This window comes from Bombina bombina, chromosome 9 (assembly GCF_027579735.1).
Source record: "Bombina bombina isolate aBomBom1 chromosome 9, aBomBom1.pri, whole genome shotgun sequence".
In the NCBI taxonomy this organism is placed as follows: Eukaryota; Metazoa; Chordata; class Amphibia; order Anura; family Bombinatoridae; genus Bombina; species Bombina bombina.
The window spans coordinates 127,567,871-127,588,152 of record NC_069507.1 but is presented as its reverse complement, the minus strand read 5'-3'; the positions used below and the strand labels follow the sequence as shown (position 1 = coordinate 127,588,152).

Here is a 20,282-nt window from a genome sequence, read left to right as displayed (position 1 = left end):
CAGGAATCACAATATAAGCTGATGAGCCGGTGGTATCTAACACCGTCTCGTCTTAAAAAGATCTACCCAAACACATCGGATAAATGCTGGAGGGGGTGTGGTGGTACGGGTTCTATAATACACATCTGGTGGGACTGTCCCATGCTAAAGGACTTCTGGAAAGAGGTCTGGGACCACATGCAATCAATATTGGAGATTGAGATCCCAAAGGATGCCGTAACACTGCTATTTCACTTTCCTGAGAGGATCAAAGACTCAACTAAAAGGTCTTTATTACTGCTAATGCTGACTTGTGCTAAGAATTCGATTCCGGCCAAGTGGAAAACACCTCAGACCCCCCTGTTCTCAGAATGGAAACAGGCGGTGCACAGATTGCTAAGCCTGGAAAGATTCCATTATGCTAAGATTGGAAGACTAGATAGCTACGAGATGTTGACCCTGCTCTGGAATGGCACGTGCCCAGATGGGCAGTGACCGTGGAAGGATGTTACATCTTCCCAGCTATACCAGGTGCCCCTTTTTTTCCCCCCCCCCCCCCTTCTTCGCACTTCACTCTTAACCTCTCTCTCCCTCTTTTCTGTATTCTCTTACTATCTCACCATAATGTATGGACAAGCAATGTATATCAATATCCAGAATTATTGTCTATGTTACACTGGTAATTTCTGTTATTGTTGCTCAGAAGTTTGAAATTGTTTATCTTTTTATGGAGATCGCTCCTTGGAGCGACATGCTGAGTTCATGACATGTGGATTATAAATTGTTTATCTGACAACACTCAGCAAGGAAACCTAAGAAAATGGAAGAAAATAGGAGTTTTGCATCTCATTCACTCCCCCTGATCCGTAACTATGTGAACTAAAAACTTAGCAGACTTCTTCCCATGCTGGGTTAAGGGGAGCAAATTGTATAATTGTAACTGTACAATGTTTCTTTATAAGGCACTGTTTGTGCATGTATGTTAATACTTTTATCTGTGAAATAAAGCTCCTTTGAAGAAAAAAAAAAAATGCTGCGAGAGAATTATCCATTACTGCTGCTAACTGTTGCATAGTAATAGCAATTGGTGCGCTAGATGTACTGGGCATCGCTTGCGCGGGCATAGCTGGTGCTGACACAGAAGGAGGGGATAGCGGGCTATCCTCACTACCTTCAGCTAAAGAATCATCTTGGGCTACATCTTTAAGCGTGATTGTACGGTCCTTAAGCTGTTTGGACGCTATGGCACACTTCACACATAAATTTAATGGGGGAACCACCTTGGCCTTTACACATACAGAACATAGGCTATCTGAAGGGTCAGACATGTTTGACAGACTTAGACAGAACTTCAATGCAATAAAAATTATTTTTGACAAAAACGTTACTGTGTCTTTAAATAATAAAAGTGCACACTTTATTACTGAAACATCAAAAAACCATCAAATAAACATCCGATTCTAATGAAATTTTCACCACATTGTCTTAATGCTTTGAAAAGATTGCACACAAATTTTCAAACCAATTAACCCCTTAATGCCCAAACCGGAGCTAATAACAGCAATTAACCGGTTAAAAACACTACAGTACAATGCCACAGCCTCTACTGTGGCTTTTACCTTCCTTAGGGATTAGTTAAGTAGGAAATAAGCCTCTCTGAAGTCCTTTCTGATGTCTCTGGACTCCCCACGTGAAGCTGTATGAACTGCCTAGTCAAAACAACTGCGCAATTGAGGCGCGAAAATGAGGCCTCCTCCCTCTTCATTCCAGAGTGGAGGGGCATTTCAGACTAGATTAGGTGTCCAAATAAGTGCCAGGTGCAAAATTAAACCCCATAAGTGTTTCAAAGTCTGAAAAAACACCTTATTTATACTGAAAACATGCTAAATAGCAATCGATTAAGCCCACAATAGTGTCAACCAGCATAGAGCCCTTAATATAAGCCATCATTTTATACAGAGTCTAAGAAAAATGGCTTACCTATCCCTGAGGGAATTTCTGACAGTCTTCTAGCATTACTTGGTGTTGTTAGAAAAATGACTGATCATACCTGAAGCAGTTAAAGGGACATGAAACCCAGATTTTTTATTACATGATTTAGAAAGAGCATACAATTATAAACAACTTTCTAATTTGCAAAACAAAACAGTATCCATAAACGTCCCAGTGTAGGTAGAAAAAATCAACTTGGTTCCAGTTCCATATATAAAAGGCAAATTTTATTGAAACGATTAAGGATAAAACATGTAGATAACTCTCAGCAAGAGAGACAAGTGGAAAAGTTTGACCGGTTTCGGCCCAGTGTGGCCGTAGTCATAGACAGTAACAGGTATTCAGGGAAAGCACCCTATATACCTGTTAACCACTCCCCAAATGGGAGTGGTAACAATCTAACATGATTTGTTAAAATTAAAAACACCTTGTACCTCATAGCTAGCTGGGATTGGAGTATGTATACAAAGGATACAAAGTATATATATGTTTTTACAAAAGCAATTGAAAACATATATGTATATATGTATACACTATTGGAGAGCTAAGGAAGAGTACATAGATATGTTAACAATAGGCATAAACTTTCCAAGCATTTTTCCTCATCATTTTCTCTATATTTATTCTCACACTATATGTAACTTTTTCGTACCTTCCCTTGTCCAAAATTAAAACCACCCATTAGATTTAATGTTTAATGGATACCAGGAGGAAAATGGCTAGGTGGTAACTAAGGCATATATAATACATGACAAATTGATTGAGTACAAACTCCTGTTCAAAGGTGTTAATGTATACAGCACAAAATACAAAATACACTATTATTACCAACAGATGAACAGGAACTATAAAATCATAAAATCATAAAGTCAGGTGAACATACAATTATATTACCTTATACTCTAGCTAGGTTATATGTGAAAGAAGGGAAGTTCAAAAGGGAGATCATTAGTTATTAGGAGAATAATTTATTTGGAGTGGTTTTTCTTGGGTAGTTCATAGATATAGCCATAATGATACCACAATGCCAATAGAGTGGTAGATAACAGAGAGACTATGTTAAAAGGATATATTCTCAAGTATTTGGTACTAGCCAGATCTATCTGTGCCAATAATTTATAATGTCGAATTCTGAGTTGAAACCCTCAGGTACCAGGCTACCGAGCCTGTGTATCCAGTAAATCTCTTGCCTGGAAAGGATATGTAGTAAATCACCTCCCCTTGGTGGTCTAGATACTGACTCGATAGCCCGCCACCTGAAGGTTCCAACATCCCCCATGTGTACCTCCAAGAAATGTTTGGATAGAGCAGAAACAGCCCTTTCCTGGGAGACATAAGAGAGATGCTCCCTGATTCGCTTACCCACAGGCCTGGTGGTTCTGCCTACGTATTGTTTTTTGCACTGGGTGCATTCAATCAAATAAATGACATATCTATTGCCACACTTGATGCAACCCCTAGTGTCAAAAACCTCCAACGTTTTGGTTGAGGAAAAGGTCTTTGAAACAACCATGTGATCACATGATTTGCATGTTTTTTTACCACACTTGTATGTTCCCTTGACCTTTAACCATGAGCTACCACTATCCTGCTGGGGTAACATACTGGGAGACAAAATGTTGCCCAGGGTCATGTTACGTTTATAGATGAAGTTACATCCATCGTCCATAACCTGTCTCAGAACTGTGTCGCCTCGAAGTATTGGCAAGTTTCTTTCAATAACTTTACAGACCTTATCAAATTGATTTGAGAAAGCTGTAACCAACGTAGGTTTGATTCTGTTGGAGTTATCATCCTTTAATCTGTTATCTCTTGCCCTCCCTTGGTTACAACTCAGGTCCATTGCAGATACTTCCATGAAGGTCTTACTGACCAAATTTTTGGAGTAACCTCTTTCTCTCAATCTCACTTTCAGATCCTCACTCTCTCTCAGGAAATCCTCTCTCCGGGAGCAGTTTCTTTTTATCCGCATGAATTGGCCTTTTGCTATACCTTTGAAAACATGCCTAGGATGACTGCTCTTGGCGTGTAACAATGTATTCCCGGAGATAGGTTTCCTGTAGAGAGAAGAGGAAACCCTTCCAGTATCACCACTGGATGTGAGGGTAACATCCAAGTAATTTATACTGGTCTGGTGCCACTCAAAGGTGAACCGTAGACCAACACTATTGACATTGAATACATCAACCAAATTATCAAGTTGATCTTTGCTGCCTGACCAAATGACCAACAGGTCATCAATATAGCGCAGATATTTTACGATATGTTGGGTCTGGTTTCTATTACCCCCAAAGACGTGGAACCGCTCCCACCACCCCATAAACAGGTTGGCGTAGGAGGGGGCAAACTTGGCCCCCATGGCTGTTCCACGTCTCTGGAGGTAAAATTTACTCCTGAACATGAAGAAATTATGCCGGAGTAGAAAGTTAACCACTCTCAGCACATATGCTCCATGTTCAGGAGAAAGGTCAGTCTCTTTGTTCAAAAAGAACAAAACAGCTTTCAGACCATGTTCGTGTGGTATGGAGGAGTACAGGGACACCACATCAATGGTTGCCCAACTGTACCCCTCCTCCCAAACGACATCCTTAAGTCTGGAGAGCACATGTGTAGTGTCCTTCACAAAACTGGGCAGTTTGCGAACTAGTGGTTGTAGGAATTGGTCCACCCACTTGGACAAGGGTTCCAAAAGGGACCCAATTCCTGCCACTATTGGCCTGCCCTGTACATCCACCAGGCTCTTATGTACCTTAGGAAGGTGGTGGAAGATGGGCATTACTGGATTATCTACCAATAGACAATCATATGTCTGTTCGTCAATAATGCCCATCTCCACCCCATCATCCAAAAGGTCCTTTAGGGTAGCCTTATACTCAGGTGTGGGGTCCCGAGACAATTCCATGTATGCCTCAGAGTCCTCAAGTTGCCTTAATGCCTCTTGGATATAGGCACTTGTATCCAGTAGGACAACACTTCCCCCTTTATCTGATTGGCGAATTACCACTTCCTTGTTGTTTTGTAATCTGGCAATAGCCTCTTTTTCCAACCTAGACAAATTGGAGTAATAATCATGTTTTCTGGAATCATCTAGTTTAGTAAGATCTTCAATAACTCTCTTGTGGAAAACCTCCAGACTTTTACCCCTAGCTTGTAGTGGGTAAAACTTAGACCGGGATTTCAGATTGTGGTGTTTTTTGCTTATCATTGAAACTTCTAAACTAGCCTCCTGTGTACCACTCAGGTCCTCTAGATCTACTAAGGCACAGGCATCATTAAATGGCATATCAGGGTTGTCCCTCCTCCTCACCTGTGTATGTGTTTCTTTAGGTATGCTGTCTGGTGATGCTGAGAAGAATTTCCTTAAAGTAAGGTCCCTAACCATCTTATTAACGTCCAATATGGTCTGGAATAAATCAAAATCCCGGGAAGGGACAAAATTGAGACCATACCCCAGGACTTTCCTCTCAGCATCTGTAAGTTGATGGGTAGAAAGATTAACCACTGTGAAGTCACCTACTGGTATCTGTGCCCCCTGGTGTTCCTGCTTTCCCTCACTGGGTACCTCTGGGACTGAATGGAAGTGTCCTCTTTCATTTGTGTATAGCCCCTCCCTCCCCCTCTGGGTTGTTTTGGAGCCCACTGAAAAACCTGCATATTGGGTCCCATATGATTAGTGGCTATTTCTCTAGTATTGCCAGACTGGGAATAGGGTGACCGCCCCCCTCTGCGACGGCCCCTCCCACCCCTCTTTGGTATAGCTCCCATCATTACTCCCTTGGGATCCTTAAGGATACTTCTTGGTCTAGAATTGAATTCTGTATTTACCAATAATTCAGTTGTCTCCCCCTCTGAGCCAGTGCAGCCCTCATCCTCAAAACTAGAGGCAAATCTGTCCTCATCTGTCTGCTCAGGCTCAGAGTCAGAGAAAACTACCTGTTTTGTTCCAGACGCTATATTTGGCTTATTTTTTTCTGTTTCCTCTTTTCCAAGTTTACCTTGTGCAGTGTCCTGACCTGTATGTTGAGCCCTAGACCTATTATTATGTGTCTGAGACCAAACTCTGCCTCTTTGTTTCTTTCGCCAAATATAGACGGTACCATTGCTATAATCTTTCTGGTCACGTATATACTTAGAGTGTTTAATTTGAATTATAAGTTTCTTGGACTCCTCCATAACACTCTTAAGTATGGCATCATATTCAGGGTAAACATTACATAATTTATACTTGTTCATATCACTCTGTAAAGCTGTTATTTTATCCTTAACCTCTATTAGCAACATATCTTTGTATTCAATCAGGAGAGCTATAAGCTTAAGTGAACTCTACTGTGGCTTTTACCTTCCTTAGGGATTAGTTAAGTAGGAAATAAGCCTCTCTGAAGTCCTTTCTGATGTCTCTGGACTCCCCACGTGAAGCTGCATGAACTGCCTAGTCAAAACAACTGCGCAATTGAGGCGCGAAAATGAGGCCTCCTCCCTCTTCATTCCAGAGTGGAGGGGCATTTCAGACTAGATTAGGTGTCCAAATAAGTGCCAGGTGCAAAATTAAACCCCATAAGTGTTTCAAAGTCTGAAAAAACACCTTATTTATACTGAAAACATGCTAAATAGCAATCGATTAAGCCCACAATAGTGTCAACCAGCATAGAGCCCTTAATATAAGCCATCATTTTATACAGAGTCTAAGAAAAATGGCTTACCTATCCCTGAGGGAATTTCTGACAGTCTTCTAGCATTACTTGGTGTTGTTAGAAAAATGACTGATCATACCTGAAGCAGTTAAAGGGACATGAAACCCAGATTTTTTATTACATGATTTAGAAAGAGCATACAATTATAAACAACTTTCTAATTTACTTCCATGATCTATTTTGCTTCATTCTCTTGATATTCTTTGCTGAAAAGCATATCTAGATATGCTTTTCAGCTGCTGATTGGTAGCTGCACAGAGATGCCTCCTGTGATTGGTTCACTGTGTGCATTGCTATTTATTCATTAAAGTATATCTAAAGAATGAAGCAAATTAGGTAATAGAAGTAAATTGGTATGTTGTTTAAAATTATATTCTTTACCTTAATCATGAAAGAAAATTTTGGGGTATAGTGTCCCTTTAAGCCTGCAAACTGTTCCCCCCAACTGATGGTCTCTGGTATTCAACAGTCCTGCGTGGGAACAGCAATGAATTTTAGTTACTGGTGCTAAAATCATATTCCTCTCAGCAGAAATCTTCATCACTTTCTGCTTCAGAGTAAATAGTACAAGCCGGCACTATTTTAAAATAACAAACTCTTGATAGAAGAAATAAAAAACTACAACTAACACCACATACTCTTTACCACCCCCGTGGAGATGCTACTAGTTAGAGCGGCAAAGAGAATGACTGGGGGGGGGGGGCGGAGCCTGAGGGGAGCTATATGGACAGCTCTGCTGTGTGCTCTCTTTGCCACTTCCTGTAGGGATTGAGAATATCCCACAAGTAAGGATGAAGCCGTGGACCGGATACACCAATGTAGGAGAAATTGCCTGCTCTGTCTAAATCATTAAAAAAAAATCCCTTTAACCTAAATTCTTACAAATATCCATTTTTATTTTTCAACTGATATGAATGATTTTTCAATAGATACCCACCTTGATGTCACAGAGGAGAGCATCTGGGTCATGGATACCATCAGGCACAGATTTCTTATGTGGGGGAAGAGACTCAAGCTTCATTACAAGGCAATGTAAACCTTCCATCTCAAACCAGGTCAAGCAAGGAGGAGCTCTTGGTGGAGATGGTGGAGTGGGAAGAGGAATTGAAGGTGGTGGAGTAAGTGGTCGATGAGAGGCAGGGGGAGGGGGGATGATTATTCTCTCATGGCGACGCTGACGATCTCTCTCTCTTATATGCCTCTCCCTATTTCGCCGCCTCTGAAGCTCTCTCTCTACTTTCCGTCGATCTCGTTCTCTTTTTCGAAGACCCTCCTCTTCTTCCCAATCTTGATCAGATGAGTCATCATTTTCAGAAGAGGAAGAGGATGAGGAGGAAGAAGCAGACGAGGATGAGGAGGAGGAGGAGGAAGAGGGTGTGTCCGGTCTTCTGCGACCACTCAATTCCAAGTCTGAAAGAAGAGAGAAGAAAAGATCAAAATGATGCAGAAATTCACAGCCATATGATGTAAGCAGGTGACATTTTGAGATGCCACATAGCAGTTAAGACATTAGAAGCAAAAAGTGAAATGTTAATTGTAGAAGTAATTGGAGATTACCAGTACACATGAAAAATAAAATTGTCACGTACGTTAAAGGGCTTAGTAAAACTGAGTCTGTGGGTATTTTACATAAAATGGAAAAAAGGGGTCATTATCTCAAGCTGAAGGGTGGTAGATTCAGGAGTAATTTGAGGAAGCACAAGAGGTAGTAATGACAAACACTGTCAGGGACTTTTAAAATGCCTGGGACAAGCATAAGGCTATCCTAGGAACTAGATAAGTGTATACTGTTAGGTAATATCGGGCAGACTTGTGTTAGCTAGTAGTAAGGTTATAATACGGTGTAATTTACTAGACTGCTATAGAATCGTAACAGCAGGTAAGAACCAGAAAGCTCATCAAGTTTGAACACATTTCCTTCTAAAGTGAAATCTTAATTCTCAAAACAGCCCTTCGCAAGTCCCAGGCATTCATGAATTTAATTAAAATGACTGTTCTTACCACCTCTGTTGAAAGTCTGTCCCCAAAATCAACTGCTCTTTCTACAAATTACTCCCAAACCTACTACCCTCCAACATAAAAATAACAACCCTCTATTCTGTTATTGCTCTCTTTGTGAAAAACTCTTCAAGTTTGACCTCTGTTGAAGAGAGAACCATTCATTTGTTTTCAGACAGACAATATCCCAACTGTTGCATATGTCAATCATCAGGGTGAGACTTACAGTCCCCTAGCTATGAAATAAGTATCTCGGATACTTTCTTGTGCAGAATCAAGCTCTTGTCTAATTTCTGCGTTACATATCCCAGGTGTAAACAATTGGGAAGCGGATTATCTCAGCCGTCAGGCTTTACATCCGGGGGAGTGGTCGCTCCATCCAGATGTGTTTTTTCAGATTGTTCAGATGTGGGGTCTTCCAGAAATAGATCTGATGGCTTCACATCTAAACAAGAAAGTTCCCAGGTACCTGTCCAGGTCCAGGGATCTTCAGGAGTCGTCGGTAGATACGTTAGCAGTTCCTTGGTTTTACCAACCTGCTTATATCTTCCCGCCTCTAGTTCTTCTTCCAAGAGTGATCTCCAAGATCATCATGGAACATTCGTTTGTATTTCTGGTAGCACCAGCATGGCCTCACAGGTTCTGGTATGCGGATCTTGTCCGGATGTCCAGTTGCCAACCTTGGCCACTTCTTTTTAGACCAGACCTTCTGTCTCAAGGGCCATTTTTCCATCAGGATGTCAAATACTTAAATTTGAAGGTATGGAAATTAAACGCTTAATGCTTAGTCATAGAGGTTTCTCTGACTCAGTGGTTGATACTATGTTACAGGCTCGTAAATCTGTCTCTAGGAAGATTTATTATCGAGTTTGGAAGACATATTTCATGGTGTTCTCAAATTCTCCTGGCATTCTTTTAGAATTCCTAGAATTTTAGTTTCTTCAGGATGGTTTGGATAAAGGTTTGTCTGCAAGTTCCTTGAAGGGACAAATCTCTGCTCTTTCTGTTTTGTTTCAAAGAAAGATTGCTAAGCTTCCTGATATTCACTGTTTTGTACAGGCTTTGGCCCGTATTAAGCCCGTCATTAAATCAACGTATCCTTCTTGGGGGTCTTAATTTGGTTTTGAAGGCTTTACAGGCTCCTGCTTTTGAGCCTATGCATTCCTTGGATATTAAACTACTTTATTATCTGCTCTTTCTTGTGAGTCTCCTTTTCTGATTTTCCATCAGGATAAGGCAGTTTTGTGGACTTCATTTAAATTTCTACCTAAGGTTGTGAATTCTAACAACATTAATAGGGAAATAGTTGTCCCCTCTATGTGTCCTAATCCTAAGAATTATTTGGAGAGATCCTTACATTATCTGGATGTTGTAAGAGCTCTGATATATTATGTTGAAGCTACTACAGATTTCAGGAAGACTTCTAGTCTATTTGTTGTCTTTTCTGGTTCTAGGAAAGGTCAGAAAGCTTCTGCCATTTCCTTGGCATCTTGGTTAAAGCTTTTGATTCATCAGGCTTATTTGGAGTTGGGTCAGGCCCGCCTCAGAGAATCACAGCTCATTCTACTAGATCAGTATCCACTTCATGGGCTTTTAAGTATGAAGCTTCAGTCGATCAGATTTGCAAAGCAACAACTTGGTCTTCTTTGCATACATTTACTAAATTCTTTCGTTTTGATGTATTTGCCTCTTCAGAAGCAGTTTTTGGTAGAAAAGTTCTACAAGCAGCCGTTTCAGTTTGATTCCTCTGCTTATGTTTTAAGTTTTTTCTTTGCATTTATGAGAAAAACGTATTCTTTTGGGTGTGGATTTAATTTTTTCAGTGGAAAATGGCTGTATTTATTTTTATCCCTCCCTCTCTAGTGACTCTTCTGTGGAGTTCCACATCTTGGGTATTGCTATCCCATACGTCACTAGCTCATGGACTCTTGCCAATTACATGAAAGAAAACATAATTTATGTAAGCACTTACCTGATAAATTCATTTCTTTCATATTGGCAAGAGTCCATGAGACCCACTCTTTTTATGGTGGTTGTGATTTTTTGTATAAAGCACAATTATTTTCAGTTCCTTTTTTTGTTGCTTTTTACTCCTTTTTCTATCACCCCACTACTTGGCTATTCCTAAAACTGAATTGTGGGTGTGGTGAGGGGTGTATTTATAGGCATTTTGAGGTTTGGGAAACATTGCCCCTCCTGGTAGGATTGTATATCCCATACGTCACTAGCTCATGGACTCTTGCCAATATGAAAGAAATGAATTTATCAGGTAAGTTCTTACATAAATTAGGTTTTCAAAATAGAGAAAGTCTGGGTTCTGACGGCATGGAGGGAGTCACAGATTAAGATAAGCTTGATGACTTATTTAACACCAGATATCCTATCTAGATGGTACAAGACAAAAACTGTATGTTCTAGATGTAGTGCGTCCTCTGCGGACGTATTTCATTGTTTTTGGGCCAGAAAATTATGCAATTCTGTGCTAAAGTGACATACTGGATGAACTCAACTCTATTGCTGGATTTTCATATTCAGCCAATTGAGGTATTCTTTTTAGCAAAATTTCAAGGAATTCTTAAAAACTTTAAGCTAATTAATATAATTCTATTTTTTGGGTGTAATCTTATTTTAAGGACATGGAAAGCACATTCTGCACCGAAATTTATAGAGCTTAAAAATGCTCTGACTACAGAATTTATGATAGAACAGTGCAATCTACAGAATCCCACAGATGAACAATTAGCAGTATTTTTTAAACAATGGAAAGTGTTTATTCTGTCATTGCCTGTGACGGCTCAAATTCTGCTAGTTAAACCACTGATTAAATCCTCGTGCAATTAAATATATACACTCGGCATTTACCCAGCGCGTAAAGTAGTACCAAATAGAGAGAAAGCACTTGTATTATTTAAAGGGACAGTGTAATCAAAAACAAAAAAACTTTCCTTTATAAGTAAAGCATGACATGTAGGTACATTTTACTATATACATCTATTACACCTTTTGCAGCTAAAGCCCTTAAAAATAAGGAAAACCCTTGCATTGCCTTTACTACTTATATATAAATATGTATTGCACACTAATCACAACCTAACTAGCCTTCTCAGAGCCAGGGAGTCACTAGTCAAGTCAAGAATACTTTATTAGCATGACATTACATGTGTTGCCAAAGTAATATATGTTATAATACAACAGATCAATAACAATGTATAAAGTAGGAGTATAGTGGGGTGAATATAACAGTTCATTTAATCTGATTGTGGGTTCTGGTCATGTGACAGTCTTTTACATAATTTTGCTACTATCCTTGTAGCTTTGTTTTTTTCTCCTAAGAATACAGAGTCTTTCTTTTACAAAGATATGACGAGTCCACGGATTTCATCCTTACTTGTGGGATATTAACCTCCTGCTAACAGGAAGTGGCAAAGAGCACCACAGCAGAGCTGTATATATAGCCCCTCCCCTTCCCCTCCACCCTCAGTCATTCTCTTTGCCTGTGTTATACTAGGAAGACATGGTAAAATGAGGTGTTCGTTTTAGTTTCTTCAATCAAGAAGTTTTTTTATTTTAAATGGTACCGGTGCGTACTATTTTCCTCAGGAGGATATGGAAGAAGATTTTTGCCCTGAGGTTTGATGATCTTAGCATTTGTAACTAAGATCCACGCTGGTTCCCACAAGACTTCTGAAGGTAACCATGAGACATCTTCAGTGTGGAGACCGGTTTCATGCTACAAGCAGCATTAAGGTATGTGCAGACTTTTTTTTCTGAGGAGACTTGGTGTATCAGAACTGGCTGGCATTATTTCCCTGTATGGGAATGGGGTAAGCAGTAAAACCTATTTTAATAAGAGGGGTGTTACTGGAGTCCCTATTTTATATTTATCATTAGTTGATATTTGGGCATTATTTGACATGGGAGACAATATAAAAAAAATGATGTTTTATGTTTTTTATTTTTGGCACTTAAAACTTATTGGTTTTTATGCTTGAGGGTTATAATTGTGTGTATTTTTACTTTAGTGCAAAACTGCATTTCCATGTGGTGTTGTTTGGGCCTACTCTGACTTTTAACCTTAAGGGGCGGAGCCTATTTTGGCACAATTTCTTCAGGCTTAGCAGCAGCAAACAGTAACTCAGTGGCTCCTGGACTCTGCAGCTGGTCTGAAGGGTTGGAAACTTGATTCGAAGTACCCTGGGGGCAGGTAGGAGGTGCAGAGTGTATTTCTATCTATCTTTTGACTACATGTTGATATAAGTACTTCTAAAGCCTTATCACATTTTTTCTAATGTTTATTTTATGCTATAAATAAGTGTTTAAACGACTTTTGTGGTATTACTAGTCTGTTCAACATGTCTGACATTGAGGTTTCTCATTGTTCTATGTGTTTAGAAGCTATTGTACAACCCCCTCTAACTTTGGTAACTTTTGTACTGAAAGGGCTTTACAATGTAAAAAGCATATTTTAAATAAAGTAAGTGTGCCTAGGGATGATTCTCAGTCTGAAGAGAATCAGGATATGCCATCCAATTCTCCCCAAGGGTCACAACCTTTTATGCCCACACAAGCGACGCCTAGTACTTCTAGTGCGTCTAATTCCTTTACTCTGCAGGAGATGGCTGCAGTTATGTCAACTACCCTTACAGAGGTATTGTCTAAATTACCAGTGTTGCAGGGTAAACGCAGTAGGTCAAGTATTAATGTAAATACTGAATCCTCTGATGCTTTATTAGCTATTTCCGATGTTCCCTCACAGTGCTCTGAGTTGGGGATCAGGGAATTACTGTCTGAGGGTGAAATTTCTGATTCATGGGAATGTTTTGCCTCAGACAGATTCGGATGCTATGTCATTTAAATTTAAGCTTGAACACCTCCGCCTGATGCTTAGGGAGGTTTTAGCGACTCTGGATGATTGTGATCCTATTGTGATTCCTCCAGAGAAATTGCGTAAAATGGATAAATATTTGGAAGTTCCTACTTACACTGATGTTTTTCCGGTTCCTAAAAGAATTTCGGAAATTATTAGTAAGGAATGGGATAGACCAGGTATACCGTTTTCTCCCTCTCCTAATTTTAAGAAAATGTTTCCTATATCAGATACCATTCGGGACTCATGGCATGGTTCCTAAGGTAGAGGGAGCTATATCTTCCCTAGCTAAGCGTACTACTATACCCATTGAGGATAGTTGTGCTTTCAAGAAACCTATGGATACAAAATTAGAGGGTCTACTAAAGAAATTATTTGTTAATCAGGGATTTCTTTTACAACCTACGGCTTGCATTGTTCCAGTAACTACTGCAGCAGCTTTTTGGTTTGAGGCTCTAGAAGAGTCTCTTAAGGTTGAGACTCCATTAGATGACATTCTAGATAGAATTAAGGCTCTTAAGCTAGCTAATTCTTTGATTACTGATGCCGCTTTTCAAATTGCTAAATTAGCGGCAAAAAATGCAGGATTTGCTATTTGAGCACGTAGAGCATTGTGTCTCAAATCTTGGTCTGCTGATGTGTCATCAAAACATAAGCTTTTAGCTATTCCCTTTAAAGGTAAGACCCTTTTTGGGCCAGAATTGAAGGAGATCATTTCTGATATTACAGGAGGTAAGGGCCATGCCCTACCTCAGGATAGGTCGGTTAAAATGAGGGGTAAACAGAATAATTTTCGTTTCTTTAGGAACTTTAAAGGAGGACCCCCCGCTTCTTCTTCCACAAAGCAGCATGAAGGGGTGGCCCCCGATCCGGGACCGGATCTAGTAGGGGGCAGACTTTCTTTCTTTGCTCAGGCTTGGGCAAGAGATGTTCAGGATTCCTGGGCACTAGAAATAGTGACCCACGGTTATCAATTGGAAATTATCTGCAAACCAGATAAAGAGAGAGACATTCTTACGCTGTGTAAAAGTCCTTTTTACTATGGGAGTAATCTGTCCTGTTCCAAAATTGGAACAGGGACAGGGGTTTTACTCAAACCTATTTGTGGTCCCCAGAAAAGAGGGAACGTTCAGACCCATTTTGGACCTCAAGTGTCTAAACAAATTTCTAAGAGTTCCATCATTCAAGATGGAGACAATTCAAACGATTATGCCAATGATCCAGGAGGGTCAATATATGACTACCGTGGAATTGAAGGATGCTTACCTTTATATTCCAATCCACAAAGATCATCATCGGTTTCTAAGGTTACCTTCTTGGACAAACATTATCAGTTCGTGGTTCTTCCTTTCGGGTTGGCCACAACACCCAGAATCTTCACAAAGGTTCTAGGGTCTCTTTTCGTGGTTCTCAGACCGCAAGGGATAGGGGTGGCGCCTTATCTGGACGATATTCTGATTCAGGCGTCAACAGATCATCTGACAAAATCTCACACGGACAGAGTGTTGTCTTCTGAGAACTCACGGCTGGAAGGTGAACATAAAGAGTTCACTTGTTCCACAGACAAGGGTTCCTTTCTTGGGAACTCTGATAGACTCAGTAGCCATGAAAGTATTTCTGACGGAGGTTAGAAAATCAAAGATTTTGAATGCTTGCCGAGCACTTCTGTCCATTCCTCGGCCATCAGTGGCTCAGTGTATGGAGGTAATCGGATTAATGGTAGGGGCAGTGGACATCGTTTCGTTTGCTCACTTTCATCTCAGACCACTGCAACTGTGCATGCTCGGTCAGTGGAATGGGGATTATGTGGATTTATCTCCAAAGATAATTATGGATGAAGAGACCAGAAACTCTCTTCTTTGGTGGTTGTCGCCAGATCATCTGTCCCAGGGGACTTGTTAGACCCTCGTGGGTAATAGTGACAACAGATGCCAGCCATCTGGGCTGGGGTGCAGTTTGGAACTCCCTGAAGGCTCAGGGTGTTTGGACTAAGGTGGAGTCTCTGCTTCCAATCAATATTCTGGAACTGAGAGCAATATTCAATGCGCTTCAGGCATGGCCTCAGTTGGCTTTGGCCAAATTCATCAGATTCCAGTCGGACAACATAACGACTGTGGCATATGTCAATCATCAGGGGGGAACAAGGAGTGTCTTAGCGATGATAGAAGTATCCAAGATAATCAGTTGGGCAGAGGCCCACTCTTGTCATCTGTCAGCGATCTACATCCCAGGGGTAGAGAACTGGGAAGCAGATTTTCTAAGTCAACAGACTTTACATCCGGGGGAGTGGGAACTTCACCCGGAGGTATTTGCCTCATTGATTCTCAGATGGAGCAGACCGAAATTGGATTTGATGGCATCTCGTCAGAATGCCAAGCTTCCAAGATACAGATCCCGGTCAAGGGATCCTCAGGTCGAACTGATGATGCCTTGGCAGTACCTTGGTTGTTCAGCCTAGCTTATGTGTTTCCGCCGTTTCCTCTCCTCCCACGCGCGATTGCTCGAATCAAACAGGAGAGCGCTTCAGTGATCCTGATAGCGCCTTTGTGGACACGCAGGACTTGGTATGCGGATCTAGTGGACATGTGTGAGGACTTTGGTGTACTTTCCCTTTAAGTCTGGTTCTCTCCCTATATAAGGCTCCGCCTCCTGTCTACCTTTGCTGGTAAATTGAGTTTGTAGTTATATGAAGCTACACCTCGGCAGCTCTCTTGTTTCAAGGAGAATCTCTTTGGAGTCTCACCTTCTCTTCAGCCTGATACCACAACTTGTGCCCCTGGATTGGGTACTCAAATCCTGTAGCCGTATACCTCCGGATTCCCTCTATCATCTGTAAGTCTCACTGTGTCCGGTTGCGCTGACGTCATCAGCTACGGCCAGTACCGCTCTCACATTACCCTGAGCTCACACAGAACAAGTTGCTTCCAGCTTGCAGCGTGCAGACCGCTTCACAAGGTAACAGACTGTAATGATATTGAACTGCTGCACATTGTTCTATGTTCTATATATGAAATCTGCAGGACGAACTCTCTTTACAAAGGGATTTGTTAAAATTAGAACTATGGGCAAGTGAATGGAAAATGAGATTTAATACGGAAAAATGCAAGGTTCTACATTTTGGAAGTAAAAATAAGCAGGCTACGTATTTTTTAAATGGGACAAGACTTAGCCAAACACAGGAGGAAAGGGATTTGGGAGTAGTAATAGATAACAAGCTAAAGATGGGTGCACAATGCAGGGCAGCGGCTTCAAAGGCTAATAAGATACTAGCATGTATTAAAAGAGGCATTGATTCAAGGGAGGAAAGCATAATTCTGTCATTATATAAAGCCCTGGTAAGACCTCACCTTGAGTTTGGAGTGCAGTTCTGGGGACCGATTGCTAAAAAAGATATTGCAGAACTAGAAAAAGTTCAAAGAAGGGCCACAAAGCTAATAAGGGGATTGGAGAAATTAACCTATGAAGAGAGGCTAGCCAAACTGGGTCTGTTTTCTTTAGAAAAAAGGCGCTTGAGAGGTGACATGATTACTTTATATAAATATATTCAAGGCCCATATACAGAGATGGCAGAAGCTCTGTTTATTCCAAGAAAATTGTTTCTGACAAGAGGTCATAATTTAAGGTTGGAGGAAAGGAGATTTAATCTCCTGCAACGGAAACGTTTTTTCACTGTAAGAGCAATAAAATTGTGGAACTCATTACCAAAGGAGGTAGTGAATGCCAATACCATAGATACATTTAAAAATAGTCTGGATAAATTTCTGTATATAAACAAAATTCATGGATATGATTGCTAGTATTAAATGGGTCACATCTTAATGGGGTTATTTAAGCTTAACTGGAGCTTTTTGAAAGTATTTTAGATTTGTATAGGTTGAACTCGATGGACTTCAGTCTTTTTTCAACCTTATCTACTATGTTACTATGTTACTCATTCTGTGTAACGAACTGTTATGTAAACAGCTTCTGAAGTAACCTCTAGACTGCTATAACGAAGTTATAAACTCATTCTGTGTAACAAACTGTTATGTAAACAGCTTCTGAAGTAATCTCTAGACTGTTATAACAAAGTGTTACAAATTGCCTCAAGTAAAGTTGGTCACTATATGTTCTGTATATTTTGAGCTTTTATTTGGGCTAATAGCAAGTCACACTAGTAACTGAGGAAACCTCATATCCGGTTACCATTGTGACACATACCAACCATATCAGTTTATTAACCTCTTCATTAACAGACATAGTATCTTCTGCAACTGTTTTAGTGGAATTACTCTCTACAAGTTAAGCTTTACAACATGTCCTCTCTGCCACCATGGAAACTTCCATTGAGACAGGACCTTCTCATTCAAGGTCCTTTCCAACATCCAAATCTAATTTCTCTGCAACTGACTGCGTGGAGATTAAATGCTTGATTTTATCGAAGCGAGGATTCTCTGATTCAGTTACCAATACTTTGATACAGGCTAGAAAGTCTGTCACTAGATAGATCTATCATAAGATATTGCGTAAATATCTTTATTGGTGTGAATCCAAGGGTTACTCATGGAGTAAAGTTAGGATTCCTAGGATTTTGTCTTTTCTCCAAGAAGGATTGGAGAAAGGGTTATCAGCAAGTTCCTGGAGTTTGAATTTAGTTTGAGTTCTGCAAGGGGTTCCGTTTTAACCTATGCATTCCATAGATATTAAACTATTATCTTGGAAAGTTCTGTTTTTGGTTGCTATTTCTTCTGCTCAAAGAGTTTGACCTTTCAGCATTACAGTGTGATTCGCCTTATCTCATATTTCATTCTGATAAGGTGGTTTTACGTACCAAACCTGGGTTCCTTCCTAAGGTTGTTTCGAATAAGAATATTAATCAGGAAATTGTTGTTCCTTCCTTGTGTCCTAATCCTTCTTCTAAAAAGGAGCGTCTGTTAGATAACTTGGATGTGGTCCGTGCCTTAAAGTTTTACTTACAGGCAACTAAGGATTTCTGTCAATCATCTTCATTATTCATTCTTTATTCTGGAAAGCGTAGGGGTCAGAAAGCTACGGCTACCTCTCTTTCTTTTTGGCTGAGAAGTATCATCCGCCTGGCATATGAGACTGCTGGACAGCAGCCTCCTGAAAGAATTACGGCTCATTCTACTAGGGCTGTGGCTTCCACATGGGCCTTTAAAAGCGATGCATCTGTGGAACAGATTTGTAAGGCTGCGACTTGGTCGTCCCTTCACACTTTTTCCAAATTTTACAAATTTTATACTTTTGCTTCTTCTGAGGCTATCTTTGGGAGGAAGATTCTTCAAGCAGTGGTGCCTTCCATTTAGGTTCCTGTCTTGTCCCTCCCTTTCATCCGTGTCCTATTGCTTTGGTATTGGTTTCCCACAAGTAAGGATGAAATCCGTGAACTCGTCATATCTTTGTAAAAGAAAACTAAATTTATGCTTACCTGATAAATTACTTTCTTTTACGATATGACGAGTCCACGGCCCTCCCTGTTTTTTTAAGACAGGTTTATTTTATTTTTTTAAAACTTCAGTCACCTCTGCACCTTTTTAGCCTTTCCTTTTCTCTTCCTATAACCTTTGGCCGAATGACTGAGGGTGGAGGGGAAGGGGAGGGGCTATATATACAGCTCTTCTGTGGTGCTCTTTGCCACTTCCTGTTAGCAGGAGGTTAATATCCCACAAGGATGAAATCCATGGACTCGTCATATCGTAAAAGAAAGTAATTTATCAGGTAAGCATAAATTTAGTTTTCTTGTTCAGACTTCTGTGGGAAGTCTGTTATTTCTGAGAGAAGTGTGCTTCAGTTTCTATGTCTCCACTGTCACACTAGCTGACATGCCTGATAGCTCTGTCCTATGCAGAGGGGAGAAACTCTGTTCTACATGAAGAACTCTGCAGAGCAGAACAAACCAATCGTGCTAAAATCACACAGCCCTGTCTGCCTCTGTGCTGCAGTAACTTGCTTACTTACCGCTGCACTGGGTGGTTACCATAGTAATAAATTACCTCAGACACAGGCGCTCTGAATGTAACTTCTCACACAGTGCTCTGTGAAATGTTCTCAGCTAGAATCATATTTCACAGAGGTGTGTGAGAAGTTAGATTTTTAGCTCTGGTGTCTGTATAAGCCAAATTATTACCGTGGTAACCACCTGGTGCAGAGGGAAGTAACCAGTATTACTGGAACACAGTGGCAGACAGATCCGTTAATGTCCTGCTCTGCAGAGTTCTTCACATAAAACAGAATTTCTCCCATCTGCAAAGTACAGAGCCAGCAGGCATGTGAGCTAGTGACATCCTGACACTAAGGAGTCTAGTTAGGTATCATTTGGTAAAAGCATATTTCTTTTGACAATATATGCAAATTGCAGTTTTTCTCAGAAGAAATTGCACTGTGGAAATGTTTCCAAATGATGGATATTGGTCTAATTGTACTAAGAGTATGAAGAAAGAAAAAACAATATAGTGGCCATTGGACTGTGGAATTAAGAGGAATTTAAACTTTCAATTAAGGCCTAACAGAGAACGGAAACAACTCGGTCAACTATACCTACAAGATGGAGCCCACAAGCAAAATAATTTGAAACCTTTTCACAGTAGTGCCCGCACAGACAAATGCATGTTTCTCTTTAGAGAATTGCATCATCTGTATTCTAAATATTTGAATTGTATTCCATGATTTGGTTGGCTTCATGAATTACAATGGTTTGAAACTGAAAGTCTCATAAATCTTTCATAAAAGTCTTCATATTATATAGTTTTTTTTGG

At 40.3% G+C, this 20,282-nt stretch overlaps 1 protein-coding gene across 1 annotated transcript in view; it reads right to left on the bottom strand.

Annotated features, from left to right (window-relative positions):
• The window catches only part of LOC128640450 (lysine-specific demethylase 2A), a gene marked incomplete at its 3' end in the record, with an annotated part of 357,674 nt that overhangs the window by 281,524 nt on the left and 55,868 nt on the right, over positions 1 to 20,282 (bottom strand). The window contains 1 exon segment of the mRNA XM_053692929.1: positions 7,600 to 8,072. Within this exon segment, the coding sequence (XP_053548904.1) occupies positions 7,600 to 8,072 (473 nt within the window).